This window comes from Geotrypetes seraphini, chromosome 2 (assembly GCF_902459505.1).
Source record: "Geotrypetes seraphini chromosome 2, aGeoSer1.1, whole genome shotgun sequence".
Taxonomy (NCBI): Eukaryota; Metazoa; Chordata; class Amphibia; order Gymnophiona; family Dermophiidae; genus Geotrypetes; species Geotrypetes seraphini.
In genome coordinates, this window is record NC_047085.1 from 53366491 (window position 1) to 53387017 (window position 20527).

General features: G+C 38.9%; 1 protein-coding gene across 1 annotated transcript in view; it reads left to right on the forward strand.

Moving 5' to 3' along the window:
* CSMD3 (CUB and Sushi multiple domains 3) overlaps positions 1 to 20527 on the forward strand; it is a 1852015-nt gene that overhangs the window by 556173 nt on the left and 1275315 nt on the right. The window contains exon 6 of the mRNA XM_033933128.1: positions 20380 to 20492. Within this exon, the coding sequence (XP_033789019.1) occupies positions 20380 to 20492 (113 nt within the window). The remainder of the gene's footprint in view (positions 1 to 20379; positions 20493 to 20527) is intronic.

A 20527-nucleotide genomic window follows, 5' to 3' on the forward strand; every position in this document is an offset into this window, starting at 1 on the left:
TTTCAAAAATCTAACACTTCCCGCTTTTTGGTTCCCTGTCCCTCTTTATCTTCCTAGCTCCTTTCCTATAACCCTTCATTGTAGCTCCTTTTCAACCTAACCCTGTAAACCGTGCCGAGCTCTACCCTTGTGGAGATGGCGCGGTATACAAACCTAAGGTTTAGTTTAGTTTAGAAGAAGGTCTGTATGTACTAGAATCTAACAGTACCCACTTAGGGGATAATTTTTTTTTTTTAAATTCTTTATTGATTTTCCAAACATCAAAAGTGCAAAACACAAATATGTATAATAGAATGTTAATAAAAGCACATTCATCGTATAAATATACATGAACAACCATTTTCCCCACCCAATGATTAATCAATAAAAATCAATAAAAACATAGATTCTTTAAATAACCTTTGATTAGGAAACTCCATTTATAAGCCCTGTCAATGTACATTGAAAGCCCATTCTGTAACAGCATCTAAGCACCTAGTTTTTATTATAGAATACTAGCATAAAAACAATATTGGCACAATTTATATTTATAAACCACTGTAATACCAGCCATTGACCCAGCATAACTGCATACTCTTTCAAAAAGTACAAAGACTAGGGGACACTCAATGAAGTTATATGGCAATACCTTTAAACAAATAGGAGGATTTTGGTTTTTTGCACTCAAAGAATAGTTAAACTCTGGAACTCATTGCCAGAGGATGTGGTAACAGTGGTTAGAGTATGTGTGTTTAAAAAAAAGGTTTGAACAAGTTCCCAGAGGCAAAGTTCATAATCTGCTGTTGCGAAAGACATGGGGGAAGCCATTGCTAGCCCTGAGATTGGTAGCATAGAATGTTGCTACTATTTGGGATTCTGGAATCTTGTTACTCTTAGGGATTCCAGAATGCTGCTACTATTTGGGTTTGTCAGGTACTTGTGACCTGGCTTAGCCACTGTCGGAAGCCAGATTTGAGTTAGATGGAGCATTGATCTAACCAAGTTTGGCTATTCTTATGTTCTTAAATGCAGCAGAAGCATATATAACTTACAGTAGTCTTTAATTTATCTGTGAAAATGGAAGCCCCACCCATGATCTGTCCATGTGTATGCCTCCTTGTATGTATGCACCATGCCACTTATGCAAGCTACTCTAGAATAGAACTTAGGTACCCTGCTGGCACCTGTATTGGGTATGGATACACTTACATGCATGTGTTCTAGTACTCTGTACATTTTTGCAGGCAAAGATCATGTAAATGTGGGTGCCCAGTTATTGAATTTGCCTTCACATATCCAAAATCTCTTGTGCTCATCATGCATAAACTAAACATGGCTCATGGCATCCCAGGGTCAATGTTTCTTTGGGATTAAAATCATTCTATTTCAAAATTCTTGTTGCAGTTTTTTAACCCTTGATAACATGATTCAATTCAAAATTCAAATCCAATATGGCTTATTTAAATTTTCCTGACTCAATTCAATCTATGTATTATTGTGTGAGCTTGCATTTTGATGCATGCTAGCTTACATTAATTGTTGCAAGTCAGCCTAATCATGTCAACAGAAAGTGGCAAAACTAACAAGCTTTTTTGCTTTATTGTAAAACCCAATAAAACTTTTGAACTGAAAAAAAGAAGAGGCACTGGAGATGTCAAATCCAACCGAATGGTCAGAAATCCTTTATTTGCAGTTTTATCAAAGTTTAAAACAAGCAAAGTTCCAAAAGACAAAGTCCCGACTAGGATCTAAGTTTCGGCAATACTATTGTCTTCCTCAGGGGACAGTTGTAAACTTGCAAAGTGCTATAAACTGTGCATGTAAATGCGCCGGGGTCTCTTCAATCAAAAGAAGCGCCAAAAGAATGGAACATAAATGTTCTCATTATCAATGCAGATCTCCCACATATTAAATACATTGTAGCATTTAGACCTCAGTATCCAAATCAGTGTGACATGATTCAGTTAAACTTTATCCAATTGTGATAGAAGCAATAACAAAAATAATTAGTAGGGTGGGGCAAACATACATTTATTTATTTATTCAATATTCTATACCAACCCTGTCCTGGAGGACCACCAGGCCAGTCGGGTTTTGGGGATAGCCCTAATGAATATGCATGGAACAGATTTGCATGCCTGTCACCTCCATTTTATGCAAATCTCTCTCATGCATATTCATTAGGGCTTTCCCCAAAATTTGACTGGCCTGGTGGTCCTCCAGGACAAGGTTGGGAATCACTGTTCTATACTGTTCTCCAAGGGAAGAACAAAATGTTTACAGGTACTCAATCATTTTTCCCTGTCTATCTCAGCAGGCTCACAATCTATATAATGTACCTGTGGCAATGGGGAGATTAAGTGACTTGCCCAGAGTCACAAGAAGCAGTGTTAACCACTGCGCCACACTCTCCCCCTAAATATATGGAGGCGTAGCCTAATGGTTAGTGCAGAGGACTGAGAACCAGGGAAACAGTGTTTAATTTCTACCACGGTTTCTTTATGATACTACTGTTACTACTATTTATTATTTCTATAGCCCTACCAGATGCACACAGCCTTGTACATTGAACACACAAGAGATAGTCCCTTTTTGAAAGAGCTAACAATCTCATTTTTAACAGACACATTGGATAAAAATGGTGAATCAATATATGTGATCCTGGGCAGGTCACCTAACCTCTGTTTCTCCAAGTACAAAAAAAATTAAATTATGAGCCCTTTAGAAGCAGAGAACAGTATCACTGTATAATATATAACATAAGAGGGTGCTATACTGGGATAGACCAAAGGTCGATAAAGCCTAATATCCTGTTTCCAACAGTGGGTGATTTAGATCACAAGTACCTGGCAAGATCCCAAAATATTAAAACAGATTTTATGCTGTGTATCCTAGAAATAAGCAGTGAATTTTTCTAAGTCCAGTGTAATAATGGCTTATGGACTTGTTTCAGGAAATTATTCAAACCATTTTAAAATCCTGCTATGCTAACTTCTTTCACCATATTCTCTGGCAATTAATTCCAGAGTTTAATTACATGTGAGTGAAGAAATAGTCTCTTCAGTTTGTTTTAAATTTACAATTTTGGTTTTATCACAGAAAGGCAATACGTCAAATCCATGACCCTTTACTCTTTTTCATCTATTTCTAAGACTTCACTTCCCATAGAATTTTAGAGTTTGTAATGATAGTTGTCCCTCAGATATCTTCTCTGTACTCTAACAGTTTTTTTCAAAAGAGAAATTCTAAAGTAATCATTAAACTGGAGAAAAGACCTCAGTGGCTACATCCGAACAAACATATTTCATTCAAGTTCTGATTATATTGTCACAACCCTAGCCCTAAAGCTCGGCTTGTGCTAGGGAAGGCTGTGCCTAACCCTAAACTTACCTTGATAAGGGATAACCAGAGTGACAGGCTGAATACAGACAAGCAGATAAGACCTGAGTTCCCATTGAACCACAAGGTTACAGGGCCCTGGGGAGGGGAAGATGATAGTGGGAATAGCCTGGTGCAGCAGGAGGTGCCTTTAAAGAAAGAACAGCCTAAGAGGCAGGCACACAGCATAGCTAAGACACAACTGCTGGACCCGATTAGAGCTAATCAGAAAGCCCAGCAGAAGCAGCAGATTGTCCCTCCCCCTTTCAGGTTAGGGCGTATCCAGCTCAGGAAATTAGAGGCTGAACTAAGGAGAAGCAAGTCAGTCTGGCCTGGGACAGCCCAGGAAGGAGGCTCAAAGGACTGGGCTCCTGAACTCTCTCAGATTCAGGATGTTGAGATGGAAGATGTTACCTCTGTCCCTGAGACCAACCAGCCAGCCAGCCAGCCAGGATGCCCTAGAGCTCATGGACACTTCCCTGGAACCAGAAGCAATCTTCATGGACCAAAGCTAAGTTTGATTTCTTTGTGGTTTTGGTGGCTGCTGAATCTGGTTGTTTTGTTTAAGCTGTCTGGAAGCACAAGGCAAGGGCAGGCAGTGTGAGCAGTGCTATGCTCACAGCTGCAGGTGTGTCTTAGTGCTGGTGACAGTGAAGAAAGTGTTTTTCTTGTTTGAACATTTGGACTTTTATTTTTCTTCTCTGTGTGGATGAGACTTTGTGGCTGCCCGGGAGAAAGGGGTAGTAGTGGGGAAGAATCCACACAAGATCCTCAGGGAGGGATTGTGGGGCCAATTTTTGGCAGTCTTTAAATTAGTGGATTCAGCTACTCCCCTCCCCCACCAGCTAGTTGTTAAGTTGGCTGGGGAAGGCCGGCTAACACCCAGGCCTAGGCAGCAATTGCTAACTGTGTTTAACAAACCCATTGTAAAGAACCAGTGTAAAGACTGGGTAATTTTGGTAGCCTGAGGTTTTCCTTTATGGACTGTGAAACTATCAGGGCAAGGCTACAATAGAGACATTATTTTTGAACTTACCTGCAAGAAAGGTGTGGGCTGTAATTTTTGTAAGCCCAGTTTTTATGTTTGTGTTTGAATGCAAAGACTGCACTATAGCTGTTCGCTATCGCAGGAATAAAGTTGGACTCAAATACTTTTGAAAACCTTTATTGGTCCTGACGTTTGTTTTGTTTTATATTGATAAGAACCAGCAGGATCTTCAATTTCCGTTGAAGGCACGTCTAAATCGGTCTTTGCTGAACCCTGATCGGTGGTCATCTGGAAAACCCGGCACCGGCAGGTTCACAATATGTAGCTAGCCTCCTCATCGGTCCACATCTCCACCTTTTACCATATCAAAATATTTTTTTATATTTTTTTAAAATTATATTTAGAAATGAGCACTTATCTTATATTCTCAAAGCTGCTCGGTGCCCCTCTTCAAATAAAAGATACATGACCACAAATTAAAAATACTAATACAGACAAAGAAAACCCTAAGACAGAAGTGTAATGAGCCAGAAACACATTCTTGTGAGTCATGCTCCCAAGCATATTTACCCTGCCTACTGTGTAAAAGCTGAGTAAAGAAACCCAATGGTTGGTGAACATTTACCATCTCTTCCATTGTACCCTGTGTGGCTGCAGTGGCACATATCTAGCTATGGCCCTGCCCTAAGATGTCAGACTCTGTATGCACCAAATCAGCAGAGAAATAGAAAAAAATGAATTTCTTCCTATACAGTGTAACATAGAAAGGCAGCTGATGTAAATTCTCAAAAATTACAGATTTCATTCACTAAGCTTGTGAGCCCACCGGGACAGAGAGGGAAAATACTTGAGTACCTGATTGTAAAAAACCGCTTAGATAATCTTGATAGGCGGTATATAAAATCCTAATAATAAGCTGAAAATAAAATCATTTTTATTACCTTTTATCTGGTAATTTTATTTTTAATTATTTATTTATTGCATTTCAACAAATTCACAAACATCCACTTGTTTATGAAATACAGAGAATAAGGTAATTAACAGTAATAAAAAAAGAATATCATAATCATAATATCCTTGAAAAGAAGAAAACAATTATCTCTTCCTCAGACCACTAAATTATACTGAGAGGAAGCAAAGAAAAATAAGGAGATCCTCAATAAGGTATTAACACTTAGGTAATATGCTTAACGGGTTACAACACCATCAAAAAACTTTTAAACTAGCTCTATACATTCTGGACTGGCTTCTTGGTATCTAAAAAGGCTGTAAGCTGATTGGGAGTAAAAAATACATATTTTATCCCAGCATGCTTGACAATACATTTACATAACTTCTTGCCTCATGCTCAGGAATAATTTTCTATGTTCTTGGGTTGACTTCATCACATCTGAGAAAACCCAGATTTTTTGACCCAAAAATAAAGCTTGTGGAAGTTGAAAAAATTTACACATTACTGCTCAGTACTGCTCAATTTACACATTACAAATTACACATTACTGCTCAATACACATTATTGCCCAACCTGGCCCATATTTCTAAGGCCCCGCCCACAGGAGGGGCCTAAGACTACTGGGCCTATTCCGATTGGCCCAGGTGTCTCAGACCCCGCCTGTGGGTGGGATTTGAGCCGCCTGGGCCAATCAGACCCTAAGGCCAGCCATTCAACGGATGGCTGGCCTATCAGATGGATGGCTAGCCTGTCGGATGGATGGGCTTGGCACCCGTCCGTCCGACCTAAGATTTAAAGGTAGAGGGGTTGGGGGGGGTCGTGGGGTTGGCAGGGGGATTGTATTTTAGTGGGGGTGGGTAGTAGGGGATGTCTCCGGGCCAGTAGGGCTTGGGCTCCCTCCTGCCCTGATGTCAGCTGGGGGGGTCGCGGTTCACCAGGGCAAGAGGGCTTGTGCTCCCTCCTGCCCTGATCGTGTCGGGGTGTTCGGGGGTGCCGCAGGACAGGAGGGCTTGGATTCCCTCCTGCCCGGATCATTGTGTGGGGGGGATTCTGTAACCGATGTTGTTTTTGACAGACACCAGTTATAAAATACAGCTTTTAAGTGAAGGACTGGCTCCTCCTTCGCCTAAAAGCTCTTGTTTTGGGCGTTTGGGAGTTAGGCTTTTTTTAGGTTGATTTTATGCTGTTAGTGTAGACGTAGTGGTGGTCTGGGCGTTTAAACAGCTGAATGTAGAGGCAGGCCATTATTTTTTTTAAAAAACCTCCTTTTGGATGTTTTTTTTAATAAAGGACATTTTCCCTGCTTCTACTTTCAACATTTAAGACCTTAGGCCAAAAGGGGACTTAGACTTTTTTTTTATTATGCCCCTCCACCTGTTTAAGAAAAATTATATTATGATTGATTTGTTTCAAGTTCAATGACAAATTAATGCATAATTATGGATCCATAAAACAAAAGGTTCTAGTTCACATCTTTACAGGATCAGCTTCTTTGAAGTATGGAATCACCGATAGTGACATCCATAGAACATAATGAACAGGAAGCAACTTATTCTGCCAAGGCCTCCTTTAAGAAAGGTACAATAGACACAGCCTAACAGTACTTCTTTGGATACAATGATCCATAAAATGGACATTAACCTCTTCCCCCTTTTATCAAGCTACACTAGAGGTTTATAGCAAAGGCTGATGAGGTAAGTGCTCCAAGACTCCTAGGAATTTACCGCATCAACTTGCATTAAAACCTCTGGCGCATCTTTAAAAAAGTGGTCCTAAATTAATGTAAAATACCTTTAAATATGGTCAACATTCATAATTCTGGTATTATATTAGATACAAAACATTATTTGAAATCAGGGTTGACAGCAGGGTCAACAAAAACAACCCCAATGTTTATGTTGACCATAAATTGGACAGCCAATGGAATCCAGATAATATTGGAGTCATGTGGTCAGGAATTGATTTTGCTGTATCTGAGATGCAGCATTCTGTGTTGATGCCCAAGAAAGAGGCATTGCAATGATCAAAATCATGAAAAAGCAGAGTCTGCAGTACCAAGTAATAATTATCTAGCAGAAGAGGTTTTAGCCTACATAGCAATTTAAATTTTAAATATCCATGCTTTATATCATACTGCTGTGGACTATTGTACTGAATCTTGCCTCCAACCTTATTTCAAGGTTGTTAAACTCAGGTTTTGAATGTATTCTTAAACAAAAACAAACTGGGTAAATGTGTTACTATGGAACATCTCTGTATTTAACTTGAATACTGCAGCATACCAACCAGTGTTTTTTTACATAAGACCACATGGTGCAAGGCAATTGACCTTGTCAATGTTGAAGAATATATATTATATTGAGACTAGGGAGGCTGCTTTCTCTGTTGCTGGTCTATTGAGGTGGAATAGATTGCCTTTATTTGTACAGTTATGTAGTGATATTTCTCAGTTCAAAATATATTTGAAGACACAACTATTCTTGCAAGCTTATTGATATGTATTTTATGAGGTAGAACCCTGTGACCACTCTTATAGCAACAGAGAGGATGATATTTTTATTATGTGTATGTGAATATTGTATGTATTCTTTTAAATTGTGAGTGGTTTTTTTTATTATACTCCACCTAGGATGCAGGCTAACTATAAATATTAAAAATAAATAAAATAAAATTTAGACTGCTATACCTGAAGCATAAATAGAATCCAAGTTACAACATCTGTTGAAAAAAGATCACCGCAAAAATGTGTAAATGAAGAACCTACAAACCTAGGGGCCAGTTTTGGTAAGCTAATGTTAGAGCTGTGCACTAAGACTTAACACATGACTTCCTTAATGCAAGTGTAATGCAAACTATTACTCCCCAATGCAGTATACTGTACATTATAGTAATCAAATGAGTAAGCAAAGAGTATGCAAATGTTCCAAGTGTAAAAATATGTTTAACATTGCAAAGCACACTGGTGTGTGCTAGGGGCAAATATATCTTGCAGTCCACAGCTAGGCCCTCCCCCCATTGCCTCTGACTGGCTGTCTGTAGTCCCTCCCAAGCAAGCACACAGGTGACCTCACTAGCCTTGCTATTTAATTTGAACCATCTCTGGGTGGTGCGTGCCGTGTCACGCAATAAAGGAGTGCGATCAAGGAGCACGTGCTCCTTAGTTTGCTCCTTTGTGTGTCCTTTGGGCGCCTCATTATTTTCTCTTCCTCTATTGTATAGCTCTATTTCCTTCCTCTCTTCCTCTCCTTATGGCTCCTATTCACTTTCTGCTAATATTCACTCTCCCCAATCTTACTCCCTTTCCCTTTTCTCTCTACACCATAAGCCCTCAATATCCTCACGCTTAGATTACTTCAATCTACTAACTGGTATCCCTCAGTGTCGCCTCTACCCCTTGCATCTGTGCAAAACTCTGCACAGTCATAACCCACCACACTCAGTCACTGATGCCTCTTCCCTTATGAAAATAGAAACAGAGGCCCGGATTCCCGAATCAGCACAGATATTTGCCGCCGCCTTAAAATTGGCCACAGATCGTGTGTCGATCATGCATCGTTGTTGGTTTCATAATCGTGCCAACGCGAAAGATAGGCCCCAGAAATATAGGCCAGGGTCTTCCAGGCCTAGATTTACGGCATCTATATTTTTATGAATCGCACCTATATAGGTGCTTTAGGCTGGTTAACGCCATTTCTGGCATTGGCCATGCCTACTTTGGTGTTCAGCAGCCTAAAGTGCCTACATAGGTGTGATTCCCGCACCGATTTTCTAGGCGCTGCTGTGCGCCTCAAATCTCAGTTGAAAATGCCATTCGGATGGCATTTTTAATGGAGGCATGGGCACCTACCGTTCCCTAGGAAATTGGTGCCAGTTTGAGAATCTGAGCCAGAGTATTCTAGGAAATTATGAACATGGCAGTATGCAAAGATATACAGAAAGCATTGGACTACCACAAAGAACTGCTATTATAGTCATCACTGCTTCCGTTGTAATTGGACCTTAGTATCAGCAATAGCAGGGCATCATTGCTTTAAACTGGCAGTTTCTTCTTGTGCTCTCCCCATCTGTGCTTGCACATTAGAAAGCTTGGATATGGAATGTCCCACTTTGTTCCATGAAAAACTGCATTTTCCCTATTAACCAATACAGTTTTTAGAACAGGGTTATAATCACCACCAATGTTCACATAAACAGATCTTGATTCAATTTGCCTCCATACAGAACATCAAGGTTAGTTAGTTCTTTTACAGAAAAGAAATATTTTGGCAGACTGCCTCCGTATTCTAGTAAATGCTGTTCTGACCATTTCTATTTTTCAAAAGTTGACATTAAGATCTTTCATTTCAAAGCTGTGCAATGAACACCTATAAGCTCTCAAAAGTATTCTATCATTTGTTATTATTCTCAGATAAGCCTCAGAGCATTTCACTGGCAATAGGTATAGTCTCACTTTTTTTAAGGCTAAGAACCTCTATGTTGCATTGACTGTGACCATGTCTGATGAACTGGCACATTAAACTCTGGACCCTGGATTTTTTAAATATTACTTTTGCTTTCTGAGTGATATTAATCCATATTTGGTGGCATTATTTTCTCCTGCCCCTCCCCCCCCCACACACACTTTCTCTCAATCAGTTGAAAAGCATTCCTGTTCTGTCACTTTAAATATTTGAGGCCTGCATTACAGAAGTAATCAGTATGAGGTGAGGTAAGGCGGAAGGAATCTGATGGTTAAAGCTGATTTCTCAGGATAAGGATAAAGGTAGGCTTTGCATATTTTTGCTTAGGTAGGATTGCCATATTTTCTTCTGCAAAACCCCGGACGCATGACCCTGCCCCATTCCACCTCCAGCCCCGCCCCATTCTGCCCCCAGCCCCATCCCCACACAGCCTCCTCTCTTTCCCGATGAGCTCCAGCCGCGTCTGGAGAACCTGGAGCATGCATGGATGTGTGTGATGTCTTCTGCGCAAGCTCAAAGGCCCTCCAGATGTGGCTGGAGCTTGTTGTGGCTTTCCAAAATCCATCCAGGAACCTGGACAGTCCTCTAAAATAGAGGACATGCTTGGGTTTGCCCGGACATCTGGTAAGTCAATGCTTAGGACATCTCAATCCTGATTAGAGGTTTTTTTTCCCCAAAAATGCCCCTCCTTGCTCTAACTTTTAACATGGAAGATATGGTGGTGCAGTTAATGCCATTTGAATACTGGAGGTGTAGCTAACTCTTATCAAATTATCTGCAATGCAGTTAATACAGCAAATAATATACTGTATGTCCTCTTCATTGATATCTAGGATGGAAAGCATAAGGAACCACCTACTGTGGATTTAGTTAACAAGAAAGTATATAAAATGCCAATATTCTAGTTATTTCTGAATATATTTGGGCACATAGATATGTAAACAACTATTTTCTGGCTAAGAGCTATTTTGTAAAATCACATCTAGTTTATGGTGGGCATTCACATGGATGTCTAAGTCCAGTTTTGGTATTTCCTGCAAGACGTCCAAATTCAAAGACTCATAAATGTCCATTTTTGAAAGGTATCCAAATTTTTTTATTTTTTTTTTTAAATTGCCTACTTGGATGTCTTCGCCAACAGGACATCCAAATGACATCCAACCTTAAAGATGCCTAACTTTATATCCCATTTTCAACAGCTTTTAAAGGATTTCCTTCTTCATTAGGTCATCATAATATCATTTTTTATACTTTCTTTGAAAGCATTTTGATATAAATCAAATCTTCCTTAGGTCATCATAATATCATTTTTTATACTTTCTTTGAAAGCATTTTGATATAAATCAAATCTTCCTAAGTTCATAGATTCATAGACTAATCTTTTTTGAAGATCCAACACTGTTCTCCTGGAGACTGTGTTTACTCGACATGAATTCATGTTTTGCCCTTTAGGCTGAATCATGCGAGTCCCCATTTTACAAACCTTGCACTTACTCTTCTTTGGTTTGTCCAAGTGGAAGGGTTGTGAAATGGGGACTCGCATGATTCAGCCTAAAGGGCAAAACATGAATTCATGTCGAGTAAACACAATCTCCAGGGGAACAGTTTTAGAGCTTCACAAATTATTTCAAAGAAAGTATGAAAAATATATTATGATGGCCTAATAAAGAAGAAGGAAATCCTTTAAAAGCTGACTATACAGTTAAAATATTTTAAAGGTAAACCTCAGAAGGTTGTTTACCATAAATCTAATTGTGTTTGGAGAATATATATGCTTGCTTTGGTTAGACAGAATAAGATTAATATTCCCCCTCTTCTACGAAACCGTGCTAGCGGTTTTAGCTCAGATAGCCACGCTGAATGGCCCGCGCTGCTCCTGACGCTTATAGTGTTCCTATGAGTGTCGGGAGCAGCATGGACCATTCAGCGCGGCTCTCTGCGCTAAAACCGCTAGTGCAGTTTCGTAGAAGAGGGGGATAGTGTATGCAAGCTTAAATTAATTTTTGTTCCTTATATAAGCCAGTGTTATTAACTTTTATTGACATACTGGGCCAACACACCATTTCTTCCACTTCTAAGAAATTCAGATATGTATGAAAAGTATGTATAAAACAATACATCTCTGACACCAGATCTTATATTCATTTTGTAAATGAGAAAAACAAGTTGTCATCCAAATGCCCATTCATATTCATTCATTTATATGACTCAAGAATTCTGCAGAAATGAGACCCAAGGAAGAAAATATCTCATCTTCCAACATAATCATTTATATTGCTTCACTAAATTTGTGTTCATGTTTAATTAGTGTTGATCATTGCTTAAGCAACTAAAATTCAAGCAGAACTATTTTTTTTCTGATCTGAATTGAGAAAGAAGAACATATGCAAAATCATTGCATAATGAGTTGAACAAAGTGAAAAACACGATTTTGCAAATTAAATTTAGAAACGGAGCACATGATTGCACAGAAAGACAACAAGGCCTACAGTAAATACCCAAACTGCTATATTCCAATTAATTAAAACATTTTTCCACCTTTCTTGTTTGGTGAGTTTTTCTAATCATGTTGATCCCAAAGTCTGGTTCTGCTGTGTTCCATCTGGCCTGTTAAAGTGGTTTCCAGGGCTTCCTGTCCATTTGCCATCTCTACTTCTTTATTCTTCACTTCCTCCCCTACAGCCATCTCTGACATTGATCCTTCATGTTCAGCTTTCTTTCATTTATTTTTCTGCAATTCTATCCACTCAGATTTCACTTTTTCTTCTCACAATCCAGTCTTCACTCTTCTTTACTACTACTACTACTAATTATTTCTATAGCGCTACCAGATACATGCAGCGCTGCAGAGAGTCACAAAGAATAAGAAAACAGTCCCTGCTTGAACGAGCTTACAATCTAAACAGGCAAGACAGACAAACAGGATAATAATAATAACTTTATTTTTATATATCGCAATACCACAAACAGTTCAAAACGGTTTACAGAGGAAGAGACTGTATATAGACAGCAATATTATAAAAAAAACTTTCAAAATTGCATTAATATGGTAAGATTAATCAATTTTTCCTGGAAGTGTTTTAGAAGAACATCATGGTAGAAATGGATTCAGAGAAATTTGTCAAAGAGATAAGTTTTGATTGACTTCCTAAAAGTTTGGTAAGAAAGAGCATTTGAGATAAAGTTGGTTAAACATTTATTCCATTTGCCTGCTTGGAATGATAATGTTCTATCAAGGAATCTCTTGTAGATACAGCCCTTCAAGGATGGGAAAGCGAACAAGTAGGCACTACATGTACAAGTTGTGCCTGGAAAGTCAAAATGATGAGATAGATAGATTGTGGATGAACCTGTTATTCTTTTGAAGCAAAGGCAAGCATACTTAAAAATAACCCTTGCTTCCATGGGCAACCAGTGTAGTTTTTTGTAATATGGGCTTACATGATCTGATTTCTTGAGACCATAGATGAGACAGACTGCAGCATTCTAAATGATTCTCAGTCGTTTGATGGTTTTCTTAAAAGATCCCAAGTATATAATATTGCAATAGTCTAAGATACTTAAGATCAAAGATTGAACCAGCAGTCAAAAAGAGAACTAGTCAAAATAGCGTCTAATGATACAAAGTTTCCATAAGGTGAAAAAACATTTTTTAACCTGAGAGGTTAGTGTGATCTTCAAAAGTCAAGCTTCAGTCTAAGATGACACCCAGGATTTTGATGGTAGAATTTTTTTTTTTTTTAGTTCAATTATTTTTATTAAGTATTTTAAAGGATACCAGAATCATTTAAAGTACATAGAAACAAAATAAAGCTTTCTGTATATAAAATATATAGATCTATGTTTAAACTGTATAGGAGCAAAGGCTCCAATTATTAAAAATGTATGTAAGGGATATATAAGATAAAGATGAGAGAGAGCAATAAAGAAAAAGGAAAGAAAAATGAAAGAGAGAAGAGAGAAGAAGAAAAGGATAACAGGAGTGTCTAAGAAGATGAGCGTACATAGGAGTCTAAGAATGACCATGGAGATTTGTTGTATTTCAAGTTCATGCAGGTTCGGAATGTAACTCTCTTCTCATATGCATAGGATTCAAATCTATGATACATACTCAGAGAGTTCCACCAAAAGGTATAATCTAATAGCGAGGGTGATTTCCAATTTTTTAGAATGTGCATGAGAGCAGTCACCAACATGGTATCAATGAGTTTAGGTGGACAATTTGATTGTGTGAAACATGGGTGTTGAGAGCGAAGGATTACAATGTCTATAGAGATATCTTCTGAGCAGTTAGTAATAGATTGTATGGTGTTCCAGACATAGGTCCAAAAAGAGCGGACTAGAGTACAATGAAATAACATATGATCAAGAGTTCCTTCCTCTTTCAAACAGTTCCAGCAAACAGAGTCTTGCTTTAAGTTAGCTTTCCACATGCGAAGTGGGGTCCATATTGCCTGCCACATAAGAAAGTACATTGATTGTGATACTCTAGAAGATAAAAGCGGGCGATTTGTTGATGACCAGAAAAGCTCCCAATCAATGTCAGAAAGCGGAGTGGTAAGTATAGTGTCCCAGTGCTTCATAGAGTGAGGTGAAAAAGTGAAGGAGTGATCTCTTAAAATACTGTAGAAGGATGATATCGCCTTGCCTTTTAATAGAGACAGAGAAGACCAGTTGTAAATAGTATTTTTGGAAGTCATATAGTCAAATCGTATATGCAAAGAAGGCAACACTCCAGTGAGAGAACGCCATTGTGAATAAGTAGAAGGAGGCAGCGAGTATGTAGAGCACAGTATATCGAATGGAACTAACGAGTTGAGGGTAGACAATTGATGGACAAACCATATACCTGCCCGCTGCCACCTTTTCCATGATAGAGATTTGTCGTGATTTTGAATTTTGGGATTGTTCCAAAGGGACATGAGTGGACTAACATTAACTGAGATTTCAGTCAATGTATCTATAAGATAAAGAGCATGCTGCGTTGCACCCAATAAAGAGTATCTCTTTAAGTGCCTTGGTATTGACACCGTTAGTAAGCATGAGATGTGTAAAGGCGTACATAAAAAACATTCCATTTCAAACCAGGCAGGAAGATCTTGAGTTGGAAGATTTTGAGTGGAGGAGTTAGTGAGCCAGTAAGCTCCATATTTGGCTAATGAAGCAATATAATAGTGATAGAAATCAGGAAAGTTGAGACCACCGTTGATCTTAGAGGCTTTCAGTTTGGCGAGAGCAATTCGAGGTTTTTTCTTGTTCCAAATGAATTCAGATATTTTCATATTTAGCCAATTAAATAATGATTTCCGGCATAACAGAGGGAGCATAGAAAGGATATAATTAATTTGAGGGGCCAGAGTCATTTTGATGGATGCAATTCTACTCCACCAGGATAAAAAGAGTGGAGTCCATCGAGATGTAGTGTTTAGAACTAGATTTTTGACTTTAGATATATTAAGATCTTGAGCATGAACCGAATCTTTATGTATTAAAATCCCCAAGTATTTCACAGCTTCATGTGACCATGAGAAAGGAAAATGAGCCAAATCTGATGGAAGTATATTATCATTTAGAGGGAAGATCTCTGATTTCTCCCAATTAACAGAGTATCCGGAAAGGAGGGAGTATTGAGTGATAATGTGAATAAGATTGGGAAGGGAGAGTAAAGGGTCTCTCAGAAAAAGTAAAACATCATCAGCATAAGCTGCTAATTTGAAATCTCGATCAGAGGAGGGAATACCTTTAATTGAGGGACTTTGTCGTATACCTGAAAGGAGTGGCTCTAACACTAAATTAAATAGCAATGGTGAGAGAGGACAGCCTTGTCGAGTACCTCTATGGAGGGGAAATTTATTGGATAAAGAATTGTTAATCCTAATACGAGCTGTGGGTTGATGATATAGCGTTTTTATCCAGTTTGTAAAAAACGGGCCAAAATTATACCACTTCAGGACATGGAAAAGGAAAGGCCACTCCACTCGGTCAAAGGCTTTTTCAGCATCAATAGCTAGGCCTATTACAGGGTCTGACATTGTTTTAGCATGAGCGTTAATATAGTGAAATAGGCGCAGGTTGTCTCCTATATATCTTTGTTTAATGAACCCTGTTTGATCTTTATGTATAAGCAATGGGATTATTTTGGTAAGTCTTAATGCAATTAATTTTGCCATTATCTTGTAGTCTAAATTGAGGAGAGAAATGGGGCGAAAGTTTTTAACTAAAGTGTCATCTCTGTCAGGTTTAGGGATTACTACAATGGTGGCCTCGGTGAAATTGAATTGCTTGTCCGGAGTGGAGTGGAGGAAGTCATAATATTTAAGGAGATGAGGAGCTAGTAGGGTGCGAAATTGCTTAAAGAATTCGTTCGTGAAGCCGTCTGGGCCAGGGGCTTTCCCAGCAGGTAAGGAAGATATGGCAGTTTCAATTTCTAATATAGTTATTGGAGAATCAAGTTCCAATTTGATGGTAGAATTAATTGGGTGGTCTGACCCATTTAATCTCAAAGAGGTATTTGTGATCTTGTTACTAGGACTTGCCAAAAATAACTTAGTTTTATCCAAATTCAGTTTTAATTTAAATTGCGTAGTCCATTGCTCTACCTTAGTAAGGACAGATGAGATGAATTGTTCTGTCTCTTGAGCCAGTGAGGTTATGTGAATAATAATTGTAATGTCATCCTCGTATATATATGATTTCACTTTTAAATTGGATAACATATTTCCTAATGGTGCCATATACAGGTAGACATTGGAGAGTGGGGAGCCCTGTGGAACTCCGCAGGGATTACACCAAGCCTGCGAGAGAGTTCCTTTGCTGTAAACCTGGTAAATACGTTTTTTTAAGAACCCGTAAACCAATTTTGTACCTGTCCGGAAATGCCAATGGAGTCAAGGCATCTGAGCAAAATGTCATGATCAACAAGGTAAAAGGCACTGCTCAGGTCGAACTGCAGTACCAGTGCGCTTTTTCCCAGGGAAAACAGATGGAAAAGATGATTAGTCATGGAAGCTAAAATTGTTTGGGTACTATGATTTGTACGAAAACCAGACTGAGTCATGTAGGATGTTGAACTTCTCTAAATATTTCATGAAATCGATGTTAACCAGTCCTTCCATTAGTTTAAGAAAAAAATGGTATGTTGGCAATAGGTCTGTAGTTGGCAGTCAAGGAGACAGACTCCTTAGAATTTTTAATAACAGGAGTCACAAGGATATGACCAAGTTCTGCTAGAAATTTGCTAGTACACATGCAAAAAGAAACTCAATTAAAGAGTTCAGCCTTGAAGGAAATAGGGGCTGATTTCATAATAGTCGGTGGACAGTTATCCAACAGGCAATTGGATTTTACATATTTTGAATATAGCTTGAGGAATTGGTTCCAGTCTGGATTTTCAAAATGATTCCAGATCATATCAACAGCTGAACTTTATTTTCCTAAAGGAATTAAAGTGATTGGTAAATCTAAGTTTGAATTTATAAGAGATGATCTAAAATTATGAATTTTTGTAGCAAAATATTTGGCTAGATTCACAGCCGAAGGTGGAAAATCTGTATTAGAACGTTTATGTAAATCAATATCAAAGAGTTGACTATTCTGAAAAGTTCTTTACTATTTAAAGTAGGAGAATTAATTTTTGAGAGCAATGTTTGCAACGCTTTTCTTTGATCATTCTTTTATATTCTTTAACCTTAAGTCACCAAATGAGTCTGTCCTTATCTTTCCCTGATTTACAACATATTCTTTCCAATTTCCATAATCCTCGCTTTAAAACCATTAAGTCATATCGTACCAGCTGTCTGATATGTGTTGTCTGTTCCTACGTTCTTTCAGAGGTGCAATGTTATGGATACAGTTAAGGAGAACGGTTAATCAGTGGGCTGGGTTGGAGGGCAGAGGAGTAGGGTTAAGGATTGAAAGCTATATCAAAAAGATATGTTTTTAGTCTGCTTTTAAACAAGGGAAGGCTTGATGGACAAACTTGGGTAATTTATTCAAGGCATGGGGGGCAGCTAGATGAAAGGAACAAAGTCTGGAATTAGCAGTGGAGGAGAAGGGTAACGTTAAGAGTGACTCATCTGAGGAACGGAGTTCTCTGGGAGGTGTATAAGGAGATAGAAGCGAGGAGAGATATTGAGGGGCAGCAGAATGAACACACTTCTAGGTCAGCAATAAGATCTTGAACTGTATACAATGGCAGATAGGGAGCCAGTGAAGTGACTTAAGGAGAGGGATGACATGAGCATAGCAAGGTTGGTAGAAGATGAGTCGCTTAGTGCCTGTGTGCAACACATAGCTTGGGTGCACCCATTTAGGCCAGCTAAAACCAGGCCTTAATGTTTGCACCTATATTGTGTGCAGATTGGGCATATTCTACAGCAATGTTCTTCAAATTTTTGACACCTATGGACTGGCAGAAATAAAATAATTTTTCTGTGGACCGGCACAGGTCCATGGACTGGCGTTGAAGAACACTGGGCTAAGTTGTGGGCCAGACCTCGCCCATCTCCGCCCAATTTCCGTTTCAGACCCCACCCCATAATAGTACTAATTGTAACACCATTTTTTCCATTCAATTTTCATATATACACATACACAATATAATCTTATCAACAACACATTATGGTTAACCACAAAATTTAACTATACAAATCTAATCTAATCTAATTTCCATCTTATATACCGGATCATTCCAGTAAGGACTTGAGTCAGTTAACAAAGATTTAAAAGAATATAATATAAAACAATAAAGAAGGTAATAAAAAAATATTCAATAAATTAGATCAATCCTCAGTTAAGAATCTCTGAAAGAGATAAGTTTTCAGATTTTTCCTAAAAAGTGATAGAGATAATGACACTGCATGCTTCTCAACATTCATTCCTACCAGAACACAGATAACCCTATGCAAATATTAGACCAAAAACTAAAAGTACTAAATATAAACAAAAGAAACGCTAAGATTCAAGACTCTGTATGCAGTACAACCCCAGAGAAAACGAATCAAATGCATTTCTTCCTGAACAGTACAAAATACAGACAGCAGATGTAAATTCTCAAAATTGACACAATTCAATCAATAAATTTAAAAGTAAAGTCATTCCCCCTACCTTTTCTGTCTCCCTCCCTGCATACCTTCTAATCTGCTCCTGCCTGGCCATTTTATGCCGCCCCCGGTGTTATCTTCGGGCCGGTTTCCTCTTCCTCAGTGCCGCAATGCACAAAGACGCAGGCAGCGGCTCCTTGCGCACGTTCCGTACATCATCTGGAAGCCTTCTCTCTGACGTTGCGACGTCAGAGAAAAGGCTTCTGGTTCAGGCGCAGGACATGCATAGGAGCCACTGCCCGTGGCTTTGTGCCCTGCAGCACTGAGGAAGAGGGAGCCGGCCTAAGGATTACGCCGCATCGATTACACCACGGACTGGCTATTGAAAAACACTGTCTCGGGTTCGATGCACATGCCGGCTCTACAGATTGGCAGGAAATTTCTGCGTACTGGCATCCGTCCGCAGACCGGTAGTTGAAGAACACTGTGGTACAGCATAATAATGTGCATAACTTTTATGAATGCTTGCAATCTCCCCCTAGCCATGCTGCTTTTTAATTTCACAAACTGCAACTGTGGCATACTTTTTGTAGAATCACTTTTTCCTAACTGTGTGCATAAATTTTAATTAGTGACAATTAACATCATTTATCAGGTATTAAATGCCAATTATCAGCGCTGATTAGGCCAATTAATTAAGTTGTGTGTACAAATCAGCTGTGCACAATGATTAGGGTAGGGTAGAATAGGGTTTTGGGGGGTTTCGTGGGTGCATATTTCCCACCATAAATACTGTATAATGGTTAGGTTAGAGTGGCTTATGGGTTTGGGTCCACCTCTCTATGGTTCACTAGCCCACCCACTAGGCTACCTAAGACAGCTGTGTCCCCATACCAGATGCTGCTGTTTTAGAGACAGGTATGTACCTTTCTGTTCTCATTTTTGTGTGGTGGAAGGGGGTCAGTAAGCACTGGGGAAATGTGGGAGTGGTCCTCTGGTAAGATTGGGCACCTTTTGACCCTTAGACCCTTCTAAAACAGGTCGAGTTCCAAACGTATAAGTTCCATCCAGGATGTCTTGCAAATTCTTTGATTATCGTTGCAAAACGTCCATGTCTAACCCGCCCTTGACACTGCCCAAAGCACATCTATAACCCGCCTCCACTATGCCCATCTCATGCTCTGAACATGCAGAGACTGGAATACCTTGCTAGACATGCAAAAAGACAATTTTGATTATTGACCTCTGGCAATTAGAAGTCCAAGTGCTGATTCAAGATGCTTTATGGATGTTTATGTTTTTTCATTATGGGCCCGTGTGTGATCCTGTATATGTATGCATATATACCGTATATGCATTAAAAAAACTGTGCAGCTTTATAGAAACATTATGAAATAATGTTAGGACCCCATTATAAAATTACCGCTCTCATGTACTAAACAGGAAAAGCTTGTGAATTATTCCATTTAAGGCACAAGTTGGAAAAAATCCGCTCACTGCATATTCATACTTGTCAAACCTGAATCCCTTCTGTTGAATGATTCTTTCCTTTTCTCTCTTTGTATATATTTTCTAATGCAGGTTGTCTGGGATGCATGTTCCTCCTCCGGTTATCAGCAACAAGAACTGGCTCAGGCTTCGTTTTGTGTCAGATAGTAACCACAGATACCGTGGATTCAGTGCTCAGTACCAAGGTATATGTTACTAATTGTAATAGATTTTGTGATTT